General features: G+C 44.2%; 1 protein-coding gene across 3 annotated transcripts in view; it reads right to left on the reverse strand.

The window, feature by feature from the left end:
* LTBP4 (latent transforming growth factor beta binding protein 4) overlaps positions 1-23,077 on the reverse strand; it is a 222,926-nt gene that overhangs the window by 10,031 nt on the left and 189,818 nt on the right. For all 3 annotated transcript variants that reach the window (XM_029571879.1, XM_029571880.1, XM_029571878.1), the window contains 5 exons: positions 17,807-17,950; positions 17,099-17,290; positions 16,656-16,718; positions 15,054-15,182; positions 5,693-5,839 (listed from right to left, as the gene is read on the reverse strand). In XM_029571879.1, the coding sequence (XP_029427739.1) occupies positions 5,693-5,839; positions 15,054-15,182; positions 16,656-16,718; positions 17,099-17,290; positions 17,807-17,950 (675 nt within the window). The remainder of the gene's footprint in view (positions 1-5,692; positions 5,840-15,053; positions 15,183-16,655; positions 16,719-17,098; positions 17,291-17,806; positions 17,951-23,077) is intronic.

The following is a 23,077-nucleotide window of genomic DNA, read 5'->3' on the forward strand; positions in this document are numbered from 1 at the left end:
AGACATGGAGATTGCTTAACAGGCTGACAACACTGTTTACTCCTCCCTTCACCATCTTGTATTTCTAATTCACAAAGCTGAGTGGAGCACTTCTCTCTGCTCGCCTTTGGGAAGATACCTTGTACCCTCATCGTCACTTGATGCACAGGTCATACACCTTTCATATTGGTGTTGTATGGGTGCACTGAGAGGGTTAGCAAGTGGGGGCCACATCTTAAAGTGGGGAAATACCACATAGCCATTGATGTCATAGTTCACCCGCCTCAAATTTACACCCTGATGTCATCAGTGCAAGTCAGATTGCTCTTTTCTGCAAGGCTGCAATGCGATTCCTGTAATTTTACTACCTGTAAAACAATGAATTGGATTTGGAAATATTGCTAATCATTAATTACAGGACAGCAGATTTCCTCATTTCCTGATTTTCAATGGCAATGGATTTCCTGGCTGATTTATTTAAGATATGGTGTTGGAGGATCCAAGATGGTGGCTCAGGGTTAGGTTGCTGCTGCTGCTGCACAGTTTTCCTAAACCCAGTTTCTTCTGTGCTACCTATTTCTTTAGCTGATGAGGAAGAAAAGGAAAGGTGGCGATCAGGTGCTCCCTTCTGACTCAGTCCCTGCCGTGCAGCAATCCATGTGACGGTTTGCAGTTCCGTGCATGTTGGCGTTTGAGTCTGGGGCTATGCTTCTTGTTGCTGGAAGAGGAGATAGAGCCTCTCTCTAGCGTGAGGCTAAGGTCTCATTCAGCCCCAACCAAATGTGAGAATCCCCCGAAGCAGTCTGGCCGGAGGGGAAAGAATCATTGCAAGATGTGCACAATTCTGGTAGTCACATCTCAAAAAAAAAATCCACCCCAGATATAGTTGTGATGGAGAAGGTACAGAGAAGGACAACCAAAATGATAAAGGGGATGGAACAGCTCCCCTATGAGGAAAGGCTAAAGAGGTTAGGGCTGTTCAGTTTGGAGAAGCGACAGCTGAGGGGGGATATGATAGAGACCTATAAAATCATGAGAGGTCTAGAACAGATAAATGGAATAAACGGTCATTTACTCTTTCAGAAAATACAAAGACTAGGGGACACTTCAGGAAACTAGTAAGTTGCACATTTAAAACAAGTTGGAGAAAATTATTTCACTCAAAGCACAATTTAGCTCTGGAATTCATTGCCAGAGGATGTGGTAAAGGGATTTAGCATAGTTGGGTTTAAAAAAAAAAAAGATTTGGACAAGTTCCCGGAGGAGAAGTCCATAAATTATTAACAACCAGATGGATTTGGGGAGATATATGCATATATATATATATATATATATATATATGTGTGTAAGTTTAGATGCCCCATAGACTAGGACTTAGCTGGGTATATTCAGCGGCTTCATAACTTAGCTGGATAAATTCTAACATGACCAGCTTTGAATATCTACCCCTAAATGTATACATGATAGTTTGGGAATGCATTGCAAGCTGGAATTGATGGAAAACAGAATGAGGGGCTGAATTTAAGAGAGTTTCTTCAGGCTCCTATGATCAACCGCGTGAGCTGTTCAAAAGATATCTGAGGGAGAATTGGAAGAACTCTGAGGACCCTTTTAGGTGAATCTTCAAATGATGCGAGTGTAAAATAGCACATACGTGTGTAAAACAGGGGCCGTGTGTACCTTTGTACATGTAAAAAAAAAAAAAAAAGGGGCGTGTTCGAGGGAGAAGCCATCACGTATGCAACTAAGTTGCCGTTTTTGAAAGCTACCAAAGTGACACACGGCAGTCTTATTTGTGTACATTTACTTCTGCTCAATATCTGTTTTAAGGGATCAAAAACATCATTAAAAAAAAAAAAATGACTGGGTGAGGGATCTGGGTGACTTGGGGAGACTTCAGGCTGAAGAGCCAGGAGAATGATCCCCAGCTACAGATAGACTGGGCGGACTCATTGGTAAAAATGCTTATTTTCTTCTCGTGAGCATATTACAAAATTTGAGACATAATGCATGTAATAGCAGACAATTGATAAGAAAAACACAGAGTAAAATCTTTTCGTCCAAATGATTAAAATTAGGAGCAAAATTCCGCGCATGGAACGGATAAATTTTTACTTCTCTGGTAAACCGGGCTTTACTGCCACTTAGCCAGATAAGTCTGAAAAACCTAAGGCAGGTGGACAAGTGCTGAACCATGACCTTTCCGCTATGTTCTACATTTCATGATGTGAATCTTTTAGAAAGGCGAATATGTTGTTGGATAGATTTGCGCGTATTTTATATCCCCCGCATGCGATTGCGCGCACGATAAAAAAAAATACATGAGCGTGCGCGCACACGTCCACATATCTGCCTATGTGGGCGCGCGCACAACTGCTTTAAAGTTCTCTTCCCTGCCTCCGTTTCTTTAGTTAAGAGGCGTCCTGAATGCCCTTCAGCTCCAGAGGCAGGGGTTCAAGAGCAAGAAACTACGCAGTGCATCTGCACTTCTTGAATTCTCAGAATGAAGGTATAAATTGTGCTACTCTTTTTTTTTTTTTGTTTTTGAATCTGATAATAATTAAATTATGAGGCTTTTCTTTAAACATAGAATTGATGGGTGAAAAGGACCAAATGGCCCATCCAGTCTTCCCAGTAAGCTTCTTAAGGTAGTAACTGCCACTCCGTGCAGGTCACGCCCATGCTTCTCCCAAGGGCAGCAACTGTCGATCCGTGCAGCTATCCCCAAGCCGATTGATACCCATACAAATTGAGGCTAGCAACATTTTTTACTGGACGATGAGCCCTTCAGAAAATCCAGACAGCGCCGCCTGATGCGTCCCAGGCTGTAGAGGCAGCCCTGTGCTCCCTCCCCCATGTCCGTGCGTCAGCACCCAGACCGTAGAAGTCAGGCCCCTCTTGGTTGTAATCTGTATCCTATTCCCCTGTTCCCCTGCCACTGAAGCGGGAAGCAGCTGCATTAGAATCATCAAGGCATATTGGTTAAGGGTAATGACCGCCGCACCAGCAAGTTACCCCTCTGCATAGCTTTTCTCATTCCCATCCTCTGGCCTTTAGGGATCCACAGTGTTTATCCCATGCCCCTTTGAATTCTTTCACTGTTTTTGTCTTCACCGCCTCCTCTGGAAGGGCATTCCAGGCATCCACCATCCTTTCCGTGAAGAAATATTTCCTGACATTGGTTCTGAGTTTTCTCCCCTGAAGTTTCAATTTGTGACCCCTATTTCTATTGTTTTCTTTTCACCGAAAAAGGTTTGAAGTTCGTGCATCATTAAAATCTTTCAGGAATCTGAAGGTCTGTATCAAATCTCCCCTGCAGCTCCTCTCTTCCAGAGTATAAATATTCAGATCCTTCAGCCTCTCCTCATAGGTCTTCTGATACAGACCTCCCCACCATTTTGGTTGCTCTTCTCTGGACCACCTCCATCCTGTCTTTATCCCCTTTCAGATACAGACTCCAAATGAGGCCTCACCAAGGACCTGTACAAGGGCATCATCACTTCCTTTTTCTTACTGGTTATTCCTCTCTCTGTGCAGCCCAGCATTCTTCTGGCTTTAGCTATCGCCTTGTCATATTGTTTTGCCATCTTCAGATCTTCAGACACTATCCCCCCAAGATCTCTCTCTTGGTCCGTGCACATCAGCCTTACATCTCCATCACATACAGCTCATTTGGATTGCCACAGCCCAGGTGCACAACTCTGCACTTCTTGACATTGAATCCCAGCTGCCAAATCTTTGACCACTCTTCCAGCTTTCTTAAATCACTTCTCATTATCTCCACTCCTCTAGGTGAATCCACTCTGCTGCAGCATGTTTTTGCGTCAGAAGGTTTGCAAGTTTTTGACTTATGTAGATCGATGCAGATGCATCAGGAGGCGATTGCTTTAGGTGGTGCATTTTTTTCTTTCATTATAAAATGACCTAACGTGCATTTTGTCTATTTTGACCCAAAATGTTCTTGCTGCTAAAGCAAACTGCTTCCCCTAGCCTTTCTCATAGTACTGATTTCTTTTCTTCTCTTTTGTTCATGATTTTGTCTCATCTCCTTTTTTTTTTTTCTTTGGATCCTCTCTCTGTATTGGAGATTTGAAAGAAGGCTGGCAAAGATTGTATTTGCTTTAATTAATGCCGTTTTAGTTGTCTTTCTTTTGCAGGATTGCTTATAACGTATTTTCTGGCAAATATGTGTTTTTGTAACTTATTTGTTAAAAGTGTATAAATATGAATTCCCTAGAGGAAAGGCAGGCTAGGGGAAATTCAGGCGAGACATTTAAATACCTCCAAAGTTTCCATGCAGAGGAGGCTTTAGAATGGAAGGGTGGTGAGGTGAGGGTGAAAGGGGGTAGACTCTGGCGTAATCTAAGGAAAGAGTTCTTAATGTTTTCAGAGAGGGTGGTAGATGCATGGAACAGCCTCCCCATGGAGATGGTGGAGACGAGGTCAGTATCTGCATTCAAGAAGGCATGGGATAAATCCAGAAGATCTCTGAGGGAGCGATAGGGATTGTAAAGCTGAATAGTTGGAGTGGGTAGGCTGACGAGTTAGGCCTTATGGTGGAATAGAGGATTACATTTCTGACTTTGGAGCCATAAGTTCGAATGTGACAGAGGAAGTGGAGTATTGTTGAAAATTTTTAACAAAGTCCAACTCCATCTTCCTTACAAAAGGATGATGCTCTTCGTTGTAAGGAGGAGCTGTCAGATTCTAGGACCAGAATAGGCATAGTCTGTTTTGTAGTACAGGAGTCAGTATAACCTGGCCTTTTTGCTGAGTGATGCTGATATTTGAATTTTGGCGCCGAGAATTGACGGCAACAAGGTTTGGATATGCTTTGATGACGCCGGTGAGGGATGGCGCGGATGGATTTTTGTGTACTGTTGTATCCTCACCCACAGGTCCTACCTTGTTACTAAAGACTGCAGTCTCTCTCCCTCATTAGAAGAGGAGGGGAATGGCTCCTGCACCATTCTGAAGCCCAGTTTGGCTTCTGCCCATTGTGAATAGACCCAAGGCTAGGTCTTACTCAATGCTGGTCTTAAGATTTAATAAACCCACATTTTTTTTTGGAAAATCGTTGGGGAAAAAACCCCCCAAAAGAAAATGAAAATTACTACAATGGCAAATTTTTGGTTATTTCTTTGATTTATATTCCGCTTTTTGGCACTTCAGAATGGATTACATTCAGGTACTGTAGAATGTTTTGCTTCAAGTTAGTTGCTAAAAGAATAGCAGCTAACTTGAAGTAAAACATTCCTAACGAATGGCAAACGAGAGAGCAAAAAACACATCCTTTTGCTTAAGTGGAAGAAAAAAAAAAGATTGAGGAGAGTTAAGCAATGGCTATGTGGGATTACCTGCACATGCTCAGAAAGACCTTTACTGTCTTTCTGAGGTTCTGAGAGAGTTTTTCTATCTGAGCATCATTGGATGCCTTCACCCATTTGTGTGGTAATCGGCCACAAAGAAAATCAGCTTTTTACCCATGGAAAGGGCTCTCATTATTGCCCTATAAATGAGGAAAGCAAATGGATATTGCAACCAAGATGCCACAAACCTAGAAAGGAAACGTATTTCTCGCTTAGGCTAAAGATCACCTTTCGTCCCATTGTGCTCAGATGAGCTGGCAAGCTCTGTGGGGAAGAGAGTGAATTCTCTTGTTCAGTGCTGGATACCCTGTAGAATAAACATTATCAATCTACTTGTTTCATACCCAGGGTCTGGCTGGTGTTCGCGATGCAGCGCCTTTGAGACTCATCCAGGATCAGCGGGGGATCACAGGTGCAGTAGTAAGATCCCACAGTGTTTATACAGCGGCCTCCCACACAGGCCTCTTCCTCATCCCGGCACTCATCGTTATCTGAGGGACACACAAAGAGACAAAGAATAGCAGATACGTATTACCCACTTGATGTCCTATTTTAAAGTTCTCTATAGGAAAGGGGCATGTGCTCTGCAAAATCAACACAGGCATTGGATTGAGATGGAAAGTATGAGGTTTCTCCCTTTTGACTGGACCATCATTTGTTCTCATCTCAGAATACCCAAGAGGCTGCAATTAAGTCATCCTCCAAGTGTGTCCTTTAGGGTATGGGATAAAATAAGCAGGATAATTAAGCTGGACCGGGTAACTTCACCTTTGCCTCCAATTTGCTTCAGTTCACTATTTGTCTGTGGGCTGGAGACACCTAAACTGTTTCAGTGGCTTACAGCGCAAGGGGTTTGTAGAAAAGTGGATTTGATTAAAGATGGTAAATTTCTTAAACATGCAGAGGAATAAGTCCCGCCTTTGCATTTATGCGGTTAACAACATTTCTTATAGCCAGACAGAAAATCCCTTCTTGGCCAATTGTGGGAGAAGGAAGTTAGTTTTTAACAAAAGAAGAAGAAGAAAGGAATTGTATCCAAGTTGTTTAAGGAAATACTCAGGGGGTAAATCTGACTAAATTTAGGTTCCAGATTAAATGGGAAAGAGGCTGAACTGAATTAAGTGAATTTCAGTGGGAAGTGGAATGGCAGAACATTTGGGTCTCCATTTGCACCTCACCTATTGACACCAGATTCAATACTTTTTCAGACCTCTCTCATATGCCAGCCTGGCTGCACCAAATTTGGCCAAATACCCCATACATGTTGGTGGGGCTGTAGTGAGAAGGGACTCTTTAAAGATATCTGATGGGACTGTGCTTATTCAGTCCTTTTGAATGAAGCAAGATATGTTCTCATGATTGCCGGTATATAAAAATTCTAAATAAATAAATAAAATAAATAAGATGCTGGGGTACATCACTAAAATTGTTGGTGCAGCCTGGCCTTTGGGCTTTTCACTATAGATGTTGGGGTGGGGGGGGGGGGGGGGATAGCCCGGTATAGGATACAAAATTAATGCCAAAATAAGGCCTAGCCCACCATCTACTTTTTGCTGCACAAATTACTGTGGCTGCCAAATGGTAATGCATGCTTCCTCCAAGGGTCTCGGACTGGCACTCAAAAATATGGTGCGTTCTGGAGCTGGAACACCTGATGTTTTAATAGGAAAGATGAAGTTTCAACATATTGAACATTTGAAGGAAAAACTCGTTTCTTACCTGCTAAATTTCTTTCCTTGAATCCTACCAAACCAGGCCAGATGGGATTTTCTCCCCTACCAGCAGATGGAGACAGAGTAAAACATTTACTGTAACAGCCTATTTAAGGCTCTGTGCTACCTGCAGTTAATCCGTATTCTTGTATCAAAGCTAAACACTGAAAATTCCCTTACAAGCAGGGGTAACAGAACTCCAAGGTGAACCCTAAACTAAGACTAATTTCCTCCAACTGGGAGGACCTGAAACCAAACACACAGAATAATATATATACACACACACACACACACATAGTGAGGTGCAGAATGCAGGGCAACTGGGTGAGATTCTGGACTGCTCTGATAGGACTCAAGGAAAGAAAATGAACAGGTAAGAAACCAATTTTTCCTTCCTTATCGTCCACTAGACCAGTCCAGATGAAAGGGATGTAACTAAGCCACCCTCTAATAGGAGGGACCTAAAAGTCTTGCTCTCAACACGCCTGCTCCAAAAATAGTCATGTCTGAAGCTTGAACATCCAATCTGTAATGTTTAAAAAAGATGACCATGTGGCCACTACAAATATCCTGAGGCGAAATCAAATGACACTCAGCCCAAGAGGTTGAATGTGCTGAAAGACCTTCCAGTACCACTAAACCTTTAGAAATGTAAGCCGAAGCAATGGTCTACATAAACCATCTGGCAGCTGATTACTTGGAAGCCTTTTCTCCTTTCTTGCGACTGCTGATCCGACTTAAGAAAAGCATTAGTCGCTTTCAAATACCTTAAAAGTACTCTCCAGACATCCAGAATGTGAAGTTCTCTAATCCGATCCCCAGAAGATGACCTCCTGAAGGACCAACTTATTCAAGTGAAAAGCAGAAACTAATTTAGGCAAGGAGGGAAGCGTGTGTGCGCATGGAGACCCCTACCTTGGAAATCTTGAGAAAGCGACCCCTGCTGGATAAGGCCTGTAATTGCCACCAGAAAAACAGTCAAATGGGACTCTATCTTTACCCCTTTTCCCTCGGTTGCACCACTGAATACAAAATGTTCCACAGGAGTGAAAGATCAGACTCCCTCCCTCTCTCCCGCGGCCCCCAAATTGCTGCCTCAGCTCCCGCGGTGAACGTCATCAGTGGGATAACAAATACTTCAGCTGGCTCTATTGAAGGAAGGCTGGCCCCATGAAGAATAGGCGCCCTGCTGATCTGCACAAACACGGCAAACCTTTTCTTCATTCCATACTGTGCAGATTCCTTGTTGCACAGTTGCCACTACGTGTGGGCTGATTCCTGTGCTCTGAACCATCTGCCACCCCTTCCCTGGCAGGAAGAATCAGAAAAGACAAGCACTCCTCACCCTCTGGAAGACGTCTCCCCATACTCCTGCACTGGGAAACAGCAGCCACTTAGCACAAGTCCCTGGCATTTTTTTATTTTAACTTTATTACCCACTGGAGACTAAACACAAGCTCAATTCAGCTTCTTCTTAAAGAGATAGTAGCCCTCCAAGAACTAAAATATAAATTTAGGAAGCAGAAGAGGTACAGAAAGGGGGGGGGGGGGGGAGAGAAGGAGGAGAACTGGGTAAAAAGACAAACTAAAACCCAAGTCCTACCAGCCTCCCAGAGGAGGGAGACTATGTCTGTCACTGTAGTAGCTTCCTAAATCTGATTCAAATGGATCCAGGACCATGCTCAACCAATGGAGGGAGTATTCTTTTATCCTCTGTCTCCATCTGCTGATAGGGGAGAAAAACCAATCTGTCTGGACTGGCCGGATGGACAATAAGGAGGGTCCATATTCAGTAGGCCTGTGAGTGGCAAACTTATCTGGGCAAAATTACCCAGATAATGTTAGCTGAAGATTCAGTGGAAAAAGTCTTCTGCTGCATAAACTCAGCTGAAGTTATCCAGGTCAACATACTCTGATAACCTTAGTTGTGTCACTGAATATACACAGGTAACATTATCTGGATAGACTCATAAGCATGTCATTTATTAGATTTAATCAGGTTCAGCTTTTTGAAGTTTTTTTCTTTTCCCAGTGAGTTTCTGATGTATCCTAAGAAACTTGGTAGTTGCACCTCTGGTTTGTTTTTTGTTTTCATTTAATCCACTAACTTTATCATTAGAAAAGCATGGACATATGACTTCCTTTGGGAAGACTATTGCTCATTATTTGACTGATTTCAATGTATATGATGAAATACATATAAAATAAAGACACAGTTAAAAGAGAAAGCAGAGTTGCTTACTTGTAACAGGTGTTCTCTGAGGACAGCAGGATGTCAGTCTTCACATGTGGGTGCCAACCAATGGAGCCTGGCCCAGAACCTATATGCTAATTTCTAGAACTTTTGACTGTGCCTCACTAGGCATGCCCGGCATGCCAATCTACCATGTGTCCATGTGGGGGCCCCTTCAGTCTTGTTCCTTAGCATTGTAAGAAGCAGCCAACTCCAAGGGGTGGTGAGCTGGTTTCGTGAGGCCTGGCATCCTGCTGTCGTTGGAGAACACCTGTTACAGGTGAGCAACTCTGCTTTCTCAAAGGACAAGAAAGATGGCAGTCTTCACAACTGGGGAATCCTTAGCTTACAGACTGCCCTGAACAAAAAAAGGGGAAACAAGTGCCAATGGGTACAAAAAACTATTTTGGTTGGCAACAAGCCTTTTTTCCATTTTATAACTTATCTACGAGAGGCAGCCTGGAACAAAAATGACAGAACCTAGGTTAGAGTAGAGTTGGGTTTTACACTTTAAACAAATTCTGTGGGATAGAGTGACCAAACCTACTGTCACATCAGTCATCCCTGAGAAAATAGTAATCAGATGTGAATCTGTGGAGAGAATGCCATATCACAGCCTTGCAGAGCTCCTCCATAGAGACCTATATTAGGTGAGTCACTGATGCTGCCACGGCTCGGACAGAGAAAGCCTTGACGTGGCTCACCAGATTCTATCCCACCTGGGCATAACAAAGGAGATGCAATCTGCTAGCCAATTATATAATGTCTGTTTGGCAAAGGCAATCCCCAATTTCTTGCTGTCAAAAGAAATAAAAAGCTGGGTGGTTTTTCCATAGGCTTCAGTCCGCTCCAGGTCAAGGCGCTGGTGCAGTGCTTCTTCACCTTGGTGGACATGTGGCCTGAGAGAAAATGTTGGCAGGATGATTGACTGGTTAAGATGGAATTCAGACAACCAAAGGCTGTACAGAGATGGGCCAATTGTAATGAAGTGAATTCTTACTGAGTCTTGAGACGTGACTCGGATAAATGTAGAAGGTAATTTGGCAGTTTTTGTATAGAGCTGGACAAAGGATTTAGGGCCTTTTGCTCACACCATAAGGCAAACTTTCTCCATTTTAGCCCATTGGACTTCCTAGTAGAATCCTTTCTTGAAGCTAAAAGAATGCAAGACATATCCTCTGACAGATCAAGTGACTGCAAGGTCAGCCTTTCAACATCTAAGCAGTGAGAACCTGGGACATGATGTTGGGATGATGCAACCTGCCTTGATCCTGAGTGATGAGATCTGGGGAATTCCCCAGCCTCATTGGTTCCCTGATGGACATCTCACTGAGCAGTGGGAACCAAATTTGTTTTGGCCAAAAGGGAGCTATGAGAATCATAGTCCCTCATTCTTCCTGACTAGTGTTATTAGAAGATACATGTACAGCAGGCCCTTGCCCCAATCAAGGGCACAGGTTCCCTGTGCCATTTTCCTAGAACAGAAGAGCGAAACGTTCCTGTTCTGAGGGAATGCAAATGGATTCACTGTGGGTGCGCCTCACTCACAGAATATTTGGTTTGCTGCCCCCCACCCCCTGGTCCAGGAGCCATTCCAACTCAACCTATCCACCAGGACATTCTCCATGCTTTCCAGGTATGTAGCTCTGACAGCCAACCTTTGGGAGTTGGCCCAGTCACACAATGGATAGTTTCCTGACACAAGAGATAAATTCCATACCTCCTACTAGTTGATGTAGAAAATTGCAATTTGGTTTTCTGTTTGGACCTGGTCGACTTTGTTGATTAACCGATCTCTGAAAGCCTTTAGAACATACCAAATTGCCTTCAGCTCCAGGAAGTTTATTTGATGAAGCCTTTCCTGAGCAAACCAGAGACCTAGGGTGCAGAGCCCCTCTACATGAGCTCCCCAACCCGGCTGGACACATCCATAGTGAGGTCAGTTTTGATCAGAGAAATGTGAAAGGCCATACCCTTGGTCAGATTGGAATTGTCCTGCTATCAGAACAGGGAGTCCCTGAGTGGTTGTATGACATGGATGCTGTTGTGTAGATCCTGAATGGCCTGCAGCCACTGTGATCTAAGGATCCATTGGGCTCTCCTCATGTGGAGACGTGTCAAGGGAGTTACATTTATAGTTGATGCCATAAGGCCCAGCCTCATCAAATTGTCCCATGCTAATTTCTGCTGACTCATCCGGATTCTTTCTATTGTGGAATCAAGGTGATAACCTTCTGATATGGCAGGAAGGCTCTTGCTTGAGTCATGTCTAGCAAAGCTCCAATAAACTCCAGTTGAGATGATGGGCTCAAGTGGGACGGGGTAGTTGATGATGAACCTTAGTAACTTCCAACACCCACATAGTCATGCATCGATTCTGTTGCATCCACCTGTTGATAATCCAATTGTCCAGATAGGAATACAAGTTAAGCCCAGTCTGCACAGGTATGCTGCCACCACAGCAAGACATTTAGTTAAGACATGCAGGGCTGATGCTTGGCCAAAAGGCAGCAAATGATTCTGGAGGTGACTGTCTCCCACAAAAATGTGAGATTCCTCTGACGGGAGATATTTCTATGTAAGCGTAAGCATCCTTGAGATCAAGAGAGCATAACTAGTCCCTTTTTTGAAGAAAGGTAATCAAGGTGTCCAGGGAAATCATCTTGAAATTTTATTTTTTTCAGAAACTTGTTCAAGGCCCTTAGGTCTAGGATGGGATGGCGTCCTCCTGTTTTCTTTGTGATCAGGAAGTACTTGGAGTAGAATCTCTGCCCTCTTTCACACAGTGGAATAGGCTCATCTGCATTGGTCTGTAACAGGGAGAAGAGCTCCTTTTGAAGCAATTCCTGATGTGGTAAGTCATCCCAGCTGGAGTCTAGGGGTACGATTTAGTGGAAGACTCAATAGATGTAATTTGTACCTTATAATGTTGAAGACCCACACATCCAACATGAGTATGAGAATGCAGGCTATGTTCTTTGCAATCAAATCAAAACCCCATCCCAGGCATTGACTGTGGTGCTGGCTGTGGCTTAGAGGCTCACTGTTGCCTTGGACAAGTATGAAAGGCATGTTGAGTACGGATCTGAGGGTGTGGAGGATAGCGCCTTCTTGGCTGGAAAAAGTTCCTCCTCTGGTCCATTCTCAGATACCTCCTGGAAGAGAAGGGCAGATTGGAGTGGCTATGGAGATCTGCTGAAGTGTTGCACAGTGTTGACATTTATGTGCTACTGCTTCCTTAACCCTATCTTTAAAGATATTCTCTCCAAAGCATGGCAAGTCTGCAGATCTTTCCTGGACCTCAGGTTGGAGGTCTGAAGCCCGTAGCCAGGAAAGTCTGCAAGCTCCAGTTTCCACAGCAGAAACTTTCAATGCGTTTTGAAAACATCAAAGGTTGAGCGGTTCATGCATTTTCTACAGTCCTTTCTCTTTCCCACCAGTGATTCGAGAGCATCCTTCTGCTCTTGTGAAAGCTGCTTGGCCAGCCCCTATATCCTGCAAGTACTGGCCCATGAAGAACTCGTAGGAGGCTATGTGGGCATTTAGCCCTGAAACACCTTCCTCCCAAGAGTGTCCAGAGTTCTAGAATCCTTCCCCAGAGGCACCAAGGAATGATTCTCTTGAGCGGATTCGACCATCACAGATTGGTGCGTGAGCTGCCTTATTTGAATCTGGGAGCCTTTGGATGAGATAAATGATGTTCGCCTTCTTATTCAAATGAGGTGCAGAAAGGAGATTCTCCCATATCCTTATCTGCACCTCCTGAAGGATTTCGTGAACTGGAACTGACATGACTTCCTTAGGGGGCTTCACAAATTGGAGGATGTCCAACAGCTTATTTCTGGTTTTATCCTCTATCAAAGTAAAGAGAATAGCTTCTGCCATTTGTCTAACAAAATCAGTGAAGGAGAAGTCCTCTGGGAGGTGCTTCCTTCTCTCTGAGGGAGAAGAAGCATTGGAAGGAAGATTCCTTGCTCCCTTTTAAAGACATCACCAGATCAAGAAAGTTCAGAGTCAGACCCCGACTGGTAAGCCATTGGTGAAGACCCCCCCACTGTGTTTGGCTGGTAGACAGGGCCTTAGAGAGAGGTGCACTAGTCTGCTTGTATCGAGAACCTAAAGAGCTCCAGTGTCTTGGGGAAGATTCCTATCCCAATAGATTGGAGATCACCATTGAAGCAGCTGCCATAGACATTGATTCCCCTCCAGGAAATGTTTTTGGCACCAGCACCAGTGCAAGGCTGCTGGCAGCTGAAGGGACTCTAGCAGTAGTTTGATTACAACTCACGCTGGTCCTAATCCCCTCTATGCCTTGCAGTGCCTTGTCCAAGGCCTCCTGTATCTTTTTGTCCAGCTTCTCTTCAACGATAGTCAGGTATATTGGTGGTTGACACTAGGACTCCCGGAAACTGGTGTGGTCCCTGAGGATTAGCTCTCGTCATAGGTTTGCTTCGGAGGGTTTTCAGCCACTGCTGGACCATTCCTGCTCCAGGCATCACGCACCGACTGAGACTGATGCCGGTGCTCCTTGATGCCAGTATTGAAGAAGTGTTACACAATTCCTTCTTTGAGTGGGAAGAGATTGGCGATGGCTTGTCTATTTGGTCCCTACTGACACCAGTCAATGAGGGCGTGGAATGTCCCCTTGATAGTGATGCATCACCAGCATCTTGTACAGCTTACCGGGTCCTTGATGTTGATGCCAATTCCAATGGATTGGTTTTTGGGTACCCGAAGTGCTTTTCCATCAGCTCTAGCTGGGAATGTCATCCTTTTGAGATCATGGTTGCACACAAATGACACTTTCAGATGAAAGGCGATACCACCAGGTACAGGATACATCTGTCCTGAGGAGGATCCATATTAGACATAATCCTGGCACACTAGGAACCTCATCTGAAGCTGCTGATCTTCTTATCCATGGCCAGCTGGAAAACAAGATTAGTGAAATTGAACTTGATAGCCGAGACAGTGCACTGACTGGGCATGGAAGATGGAACTGAAACTTAGAGAAACAACCAAAAAATCTACCAAGGGAACTACAATGAGACGAAACAAAATTGCGGGCTGCGTGCAAATTATCCTGGAAAAATGTATTCCCCAAATAACATGAAGAGCATGAATGTGGGGAACCATGACTGGCAGGCTCTGTGGAAGAGACTGAAGGGAGTCCCCATGTGGACACATGTTCTAGTGGCTTGCTGGGCATGCCCAATGAGGCACAGTCAAAATTCTAGAACATAAAACATCTTTGACATAAAAGTTCCAGGCCAGGCTCCATTGGATGATGCACCCATATGTGAAGACTGCCATCCTGCGTGTCCTTCGAGAAGCATTTATCACTCCAGAAGGAAAAGACTTCGCCTGGCTTCCTGCTCTGCATGCTATACAGAGGAACTGCACTATGATGATGATGATGATTTTCTGCACCAGTGACATGGAAAAGGCCGGTGAAACAGTTGGATAATGTCAGAACACAACTTAGGCTTTGAATACCATTGTCACTGTGCCGTGACCATATAACAGAAAAGTGAGTTTAAACCAATAAAGAGAAGCGATCAGAGCTGGGAGCTGCAAAGCAGATACAAAGTGCGTCACCCAAAGAATACAACGCTGCAAGGGAAGCACTTTGGAAAGGCAGAGAATGGTAGACGAGCCCATATTTCTCCAGGAGTTCTGCTGCTCATGTCCCCCGTAGGGCCATGGGTTTAGCAGCAAAACTCTCAATGATTTAAAACAGGAGATCAGCACGGCATTTACCGATACACTCCAGTCGATGGATGTCGTAGTAGTAACCATTGGCACAGTAGCAAGCGTAGCCGGGCACCTTATTGACGCAAACACCACTCTTGCAGATCTGGGTCCCGAACAGCAGGCACTCATCAGCATCTGTGGGGAAGTGGAGAGAAGTAGCGTCAGAATATGGGCCAGGGGATCCACTCATCCACCTGACTATAGGGAACATGCGACCATCATAACATCTGGAAGTCAAACTTTCTTCCAGGCATATCCCTCTGTATGGGAGTAATCCCTGTTACAAGAACTTAATCCCCCTCTGCCCCCTTTATGGGGGTAAATTTCAAAAAGCTGTCTGAACAGATGCAAAGTCCCTGGTACTTTTAGTTATGGATTTTGCACCAGTTCTCAAAGGGAAAATGTGCTTGTACTTTCCCTGCAAGGATTTTCACCTCCTCTTTCTGTGGGGTACTTTTTTATGACAAAACACGCATAATCTAAAAATGCAAAACTAGGTATAAGTACATAAGATTTGCCATACTGGGTTAGACCAAAGAGCCATCAAGCCCAGTATCCTGTTTCCAACAGTGGCCAATCCAAATCACAGGATCCCAAGGTGCAGATAGAGTCCACGCTGCTTATCCCAGGAATAAGCCGTGGACTTCTGCAACTCCACCTTAATAGTGGTTTATGGACTTTTCCTCCAGGAACTTGTGCAAACCGTTTTTAAATGCAGCTACCCTAATAGCTTTAACCACATCCTCTGGCAATTAATTCCAGAGCTTAATTATGTGCGTTGAGTAAAAAAATATTTTCTCTTACTAGTTTTAAATGCATTATCCAGTAACGTCATTGTGTGTCCCCTCGTCTTTGTGCTCTCTCAACCTAACCCTGCTCCAGGAACGCCTCCATGATGATGCAGATAAGTCATCACTTTGTGCAATAACACGCCACCTTTTGTCCGCAAACACGATGGGCGGTTTTCCAATGGCCTTTCTACCCAGGTCCATCGCCGTGCAGGTGGATATACACGGCTTTTGGAAATTGCTCTCTGAAGGGGTGATTTTAAAACTGCTTACAGTGGTGCAAAGTCTGAGGACACTTTCCTTTCAAAAATTATCCTAGAAAAACTACCTGCATGCATTTATACTCCCTAATATGCGCGGATAGTTTTTACAAGAAAAATATCAGCACATGCTTTTGAAAATTCAAAAACATGCGTGCAAGTGCCAATCCCATCCCCCTCTGGGAACACCTGCCCCTACTGCTGGTAGAATACCCTACCACGTGCCCTATACCTTCACACACACACCCACACCCACCCACCAGGTGGGGAATTTTGTAAAAGCCCATTTCTGTAGGTAAAGCAAAATATGACTCTGAAAGTGGCCTTGCCTACGGACAGCTCTTTACAGGTCTCAGCATACCCCTGTTGCAAGAACATTACCTATATAAAGAGCACCTTTTCACTGGCTCCACCCAGTGTGTGTCCCTTAGTTCTCTGCTATTATTTAGTAGAAAAGAAGAGAGGAGAACTCTGAATTTACTAGATAAGCAATGCGCCCCCTGCTGAGCGGCAGCGAGTACTACTACATCACAACTCAATTTTTTGGTTTGAGTACATACCTACGTAACCTTCACTGGATATCAGGTAGCCTGTGCCCCCAGGACAAAGGGACTGATAGTCCGCTGGAATATAAAAGAAGGCATCTCTGTTAATATTGTGAAATTAGCTTGTCAGACAGACGGTCTCGTCTTTTACCTTCTGTGCTGCCAGGAAGGTCTTCAACCCTGGGAACACACAAATACAGAGCCACAGACTCATGTTCAGACAGACAGACAGACACACATGCATGGAGAAATACACATATAAAGAATACATATACCTAGACGGAGACATGCATAGAGAAACACATGCACGGACGTGTGTACATGACATGTGTGTGTGTGTTGCAAAGCTTTCTCTGAGGGGAGGGTATGGCCCTACAGTGGGGCACCCATTAACAGAGACCCAGTTTCAGAAGGTCCATCAGCTGCCAGCCGAACCACCGTGAGCTGACTCAGAGTACCTGAGCCTAGGGCCGGGCACTTCTGGATTTGACAGTTGGTGCCCCAGCCCTCGCCAATGCTGCAGCAGCACTGCTCCCAGCTCACGTTCCTGGACAAGATGTTCTCACAGACTTGGGCATCCTCCAGGTCGTAGTAGCATTCCCTCAGGCCGCTGAGATCAGCGTGGGAGGTGCTCGGGAAGAGAGGCCGGGCTGCGGGCAGAGAGAGAGAATCGCCATTACGTTTAGCCTATGAAATATAGGGGTCTCATTACATGAAGGCTTTTACTGGGGAAACTCTCGCCCTACTCAGCCCCCTCTTTTACATCTGGATCTTGCTGGGGGGGGGGGGGACCCTTCCCCCACAAAGCCCTCGTCCTCCATTTGGCTCTTGCCAGAAACCTTTCTTTCTTTCTATCCAGTTCTCACCAGGGACCCTTTCCCTTGAGAGGCACGCCCCCCATCCATCTCTTCTCAGGAAGACACCGGCACCCCCCCCATCTCATTAACAGGATGTGATCTTGGTCAAGTCGCTATCTCCCTGTAGCTCAGATTACAGTTGTAATAAGACAGTGAGACTAAAGCTGTCATCCAACCCAGGCAGCGAGAATGTGCAGTTCAGCTTTGCACCCAGAGGTGGCAGCGTGTCAGTTTCCCAGGTCTTGTTGGACTCCTGCGGAGAAGCTGTATGAGTTGCGCTGACAGGAGAATAAATTGCAGGCCCCTTACCTGCAGTGGTTGACCGTGTGCATTTGCCGGTCATAGGGTCAAACTCCTCGGCACTGCTGGGACAAATGCAGAGGAAGGATCCCTCGACATTCTCACAGAGTGCTGTGCCGCACACGCCCTGCAGCGTGAGACATTCATTTACATCTGCAGAGAAAGACACCAACAGTGTCTGTCATTTCCACGCTGACGCTGCAAACCTCTCCCTGTCTCTCTCGTCCTGGGTACAGTACTGTCCTGCTTACACCCTGCAGGGTGAGATACTTGTACATGTCAGCAGATTTGAGAGATGGACAGTGCGGACAGTATGTGAAATTTCCACACTGATGCTCAGTGGGCACTGGGACTGGCAGACACTTCAACCTCACCCTACCCACCTCTTATCCCATGTGCAGTGTCATCCTGCCCAGTTCAAGTGAAGAATGTACCATTCCACGGGGCCAGGCAGGAGTCCTACCAATGTAACCACACACTGTTACCTGTTCCTGAATCACAAATATGTAACTATATCCCGCTACCTGTCTCCTGTCTCCTTATATTCCCAATCACATGAACACATGCATGCACTGATTTTCCATCACTGTCTTCCCCATATTCCTAGATACCTGACTGCACCCAAGTATAGCAAAGTTGTTTGCCTTAACAGGTGCTCTCTATGTTCAACAGAACATACAGCCACACAAGATGAGAGATGTCATCTGACTTTGCTGACTTGGTCCATTTTCGCCTTTAGTCCAGAAACATCTAGATCCTCTTCTGGGCACACATGGGACTTCCCATGCTAGTATACCCGCATGACCTCCCTCAGGCAGTTGCCAAGCTTTGAGTTCAGTTTCCTGGTGAGGAGGGAAGGATTGTGTGGTTGCATGTTCCGCTGTCCATGGAGAACATCTGTTAAGGTAAGCAACTTCCATGGACAAGCATCACATACAGCCGCACAAGATGGGACTCCCCAGCTAAGGGAAGAATAGTAGTAAAGTTTGTTTAGTTTTTTTTTTTTTTTGCAACCCATGAAGTAAATGCGGGAAGATGGTGAGTTAATGTATGTTGTTAGCTAATCCACTTTGTCCAAATTTGGCATCCGACTAAGACTCTTGGTCTAAACAGTGTTTTGCAAATGTGATTATTGTCAACCAAATTGCCGCCTTACAGATATGTCGTACTGATGAGCTGAGATGAGCCAGGGTAGAGGAAACAGCTCTCAGTTGATGTGCTCTTATAGGTTGCAGAGCATTGCTGTACTTGCAGTCATAAGCATGTTTTATGCAGCTTGAGCCATTTTGAAAGGGTTTGCTTCGTGTTGGAGGCCCCTTTTTCAGGTTTGAAGAGCCGAGTCAAAATTTTGTAGAGATTTAGTTCTTTCGAGGTAGAACAAGAGGGCTCTTCGACAGTTAAATGTATGTCAGGCCTGTTCCTTAGATGACTGATGCATTTTTGGGAAGAAAGTAAGCAATGTAATAGCTCGGTTTATATGGAAAGATGAGACGACTTTTGGTAGGAACTTAGGTTGAATTTGTAAACTACCTGATTCTTAAAATTTGAGTTTGAGGATAAGTCACCAGGGCCTGAAGCTCACTTATTCTTTGTGCTGAAGTTTTGACCACTAAGAAAAGAGTCTTTCATAAAGCATGCATTAAGCCCATTGATACCATGGGCTCATAGGGGAGCGGTATCAATTGAAGTAGTACCAGGTTAAGATCCCATTGCGGCAGTGGTGGTTTAATAAGAGGCCATAAATTATATAGGCCTTTTGTAAAACTTTGCAAAAAGCAGTAGCTGGGATACTGGATGTCCAGCTTCTTGAGGATAAGCTGCGATGTCACTGAGATGGATTCATACTGAATGTTTTTAATCCTGTGTTTACCAGGTGCAACAAATATTGCAGTAGTATTGGAACTTTACACTTGAAGGGATCTTCACCATTTTTTTGTGACACTATTTAGCAAAGTTCCCCGATTTGTAGTTATAATACCTTCTCTTGGAAGGGCATCTTGCTACTAACAGTATCTCATTTATTTGGTGGGGAGATTGTGTTCATTACTCTACACTCAAACATCCATGCTGTGAGAGCCAGTGAATGAAGGCTGGGATGGAGAATTGTTCCTTTGTATTAAGGAAGGAATAGCCTAGTGGTTAGAGCAGTGGACTATGAACCAGGAGACCAGGGTTCATGTCCTGCTATCGTTCCTTGTGACCTTGGGCACGTCACTTTACCCTCCATTGCCTCAGGTACAAAAAGTTAGATTGTAATCCCTCTAGGGATAGAAAAATACCTACAGTACCTGAATGTAAACCGGTGTGATATCTTGATTGAGATCGAATGTCGGTATATTAAAAAATAATAAATTAAGTGAGTAGATTTGGGATTAACAGTAACCAGACTAGGTGAGCCTACAGAGCCAGAGATAACTCACAAGTTATCCATTTAAATGTTTAGTTTTGAATATTAACCTCCTTGAGTACATATCAAACCAATATGAGCTCCCCAACCGTGATTGGAAGTATTGGTTGTCAAGATTTGTTTTACTTGAGGTGGATGCATATATTAACTGCATTACAAATTCTTTGGGTTTTTCCACCATTGCAATGACCTTCGAAGAGGACTTGAGATCAGAATTTTGTGGTGGAGAGACTGTTTGCTGGTCCCAATAATTTCTTAAATGCCATTGAGCATACCTTATACTCAGTTTCGTGCTCAGTTTTGTAAGAGATGTCATCTGGACGTGGAGGCCATGTGCCTTCTTGCCGAGATGCTTTGATCTGTTTTTATACTGCGTACTATTTATCTTAGGTTGGATGCCCTTTGCATTGTTAGATAAGCTGTGCTCGTCAACATATCTACATTTGTGCCTAGAAACTCTATGCGTTGCTTGGGTTGTAGGGACAACTTTTGGAAACTTATTATGAACCTGAGACTGCAGAAGCACAATGATGTGTCGCACATCTCTTACAGAATTTTTGTAGAAGGTACTTGATATTAGTCAAGGCAAATTCTCTCTTCTTAGTCTTGCTACTACCACTGCAAGACATTTTGTGAAGACCCTTGGCATTGCTACTAGTCCAAAGGGGAAGACTTTGTAATGATAATGGCATTTTCTGTGGTGTTTGTTGCTTGGTATGTGAGCATAAGTGTTCTTGAGGTCTAGTGTTGTTGAAGCAATGGTAAGATGGTACTTAAGGTGTGCATCTTGAATTTCTCCCTCTTTAAATAAATATTGAGATCTCTGAGATCTAAACTAGAGATCCCCAGATCTCTTTAGAATTAGGAAGTAAGGGGAGTAAAAGCGCTGTCCCTGTTGATTGGTTGGTACTAGGTGAATTGCTTTGGAATTCAAGAGAGAGTTTACTTCTTGTTTCAATACCTGTAGCTGTTCTTGGGAATGAGCTTGATAAGTGTGTGAGTGGGGAGGGGGGGAGAAATTCTGTGGTGGAATTTTCTGGAAATTGAGGAAGTATCCATGGTTGATGTTGATTAAAACCCATTTGATTGCTGTGATAAGGTTCCAACAGTGTTTGAAGAACCTTAACCTTCCCTGAATCTGTAGATTTGGACATCGGTACTGATGGTATTGTGCTAGGTTGTCCAAAACTGATAGCAAGCCTCTTGGGATGCTGCTGTCGCTGTCTTTGTTGTTGGTGCACCCTTATTATTGGCCTTGATTGCTGATGTTGATTTTGCTGCTGAGGCTACTGTAGTTGACGAAGTACTATGGGTCTTTGCCTATAATAGCTGTAAAGGCTTTAACATATTTGCTGAGAGAAATACAACTATATGTGGTATGAATCCTGGCAAAATCTTCTTTGAGTGAAAGCATATATCTGGGACTCTGATGACGACTGCAAAGCTCTACTTTGATTCTTAATTACCCCTACTGTATTGTTAATTTTGTCCTCATACTGTTTATCGCCATTGCATGGGGTGTTTACTAGCTTGTCGTTAAAGTTTTCTTGGAGCCCAGAGGCCTGGAGCCAAACCAGTCTATGAGCCACAATTACCCGTAGCTGGTACCATTGAAGAGAGATTGAAAGCATCATAGAGCGTGCAAGGTGTTGTGTTGAACCTTCTGTGTCACACATTATGTCCAAGAACTGCTGTAGATCTTATTATGGGAGGTTTTGCACAATAGTTTTCAGTTGTTGCAGATTGTTGTACAAGTATTGAATCATTTGAATTTGATAGGCCTCTATCTTGGATTGCAGAGTAGCCTCTCAGTAAACTCTCCTTCCAATACTGTCTAGAATTTTAGAGTTCTTGACAAATGGTGTATTTGAAAAAGTTATCTTCCTTAGCTTTCTTCATGTCTGACTCTACAATGAGTAAATTGTGTGATAACTGGACCTTTTCATGTCCTGGACATTTCTGAATGTGGTGCTTTATGTCTGTGGACAGGGATCAGGACCGTAGGTCATGCCTCTGCATCTACTGGAGTCAGAGAGATACTGAAGGGGACGCAGGTGGCACGTATGTCTAGGGGTGCCTTTTCAGTTTTTCTCTGACTCCACCTGCTGGAAGGGAGGCATAACCCAGCAGTCTCGACTGATTCTGGTACATACAGGGAAATTGTGTGATAACTGGACCTTTTCATGTCCTGGACATTTCTGAATGCGGTGCTTTATGTCTGTAGACTTTGCCACTGATGCACATGAATCAGGTGCCTTCGTATTTTGATTTGGACTTATAGAATTGCAAAGTGCATAGAGCTTTGTATTGCTTCAGAATTTGCAGGCACTGCAAGAATCCCTGTAATTCAGTTGAGGTGTCTTCATGTAGATTAAAGGCTAGAACCACATACATCGTCTATATGAATGAAGAATAAGTCATATTTTCAGGTGGAGAAGGCAGCTTATTAGGCTCCAGTTATGGGTTGGAAGGTAGATATGGTGATCCTCCTCCTCCAGGTAAATCATCTGAATCCCCTGATACATAGGAGCATCCTGAATAGAAACTAAAGTAAGAATGATGTGGAGAAGGCACATTGTCATCCGAAGAAATTGGAATCTGTTCTTCTATCATAATGTCTTCACCCTGAGGCATAGGTGGACACCTTGCTTCTAATTCGTTCTTCAGTTTCTCCAGTATAGGTTTTTTCATGTACTTTTCCTTATTTGGTAGTTCTTCTGCATAAGTCTTGACAAAGTCTGTCCAAAGCTTTTGGACAACTGAGTGGCAGTCTGGGTAGCTAGGGTATGGTAGTTGCACTTGCTTCATAACTGAGGTTGATAAAGCATGGGGCTCTAGCAACAGTGGAGGCAGAAGAATCTGTTAGATTTTCT

Source organism: Rhinatrema bivittatum, chromosome 11, assembly GCF_901001135.1.
Source record: "Rhinatrema bivittatum chromosome 11, aRhiBiv1.1, whole genome shotgun sequence".
NCBI classification, from domain to species: domain Eukaryota; kingdom Metazoa; phylum Chordata; class Amphibia; order Gymnophiona; family Rhinatrematidae; genus Rhinatrema; species Rhinatrema bivittatum.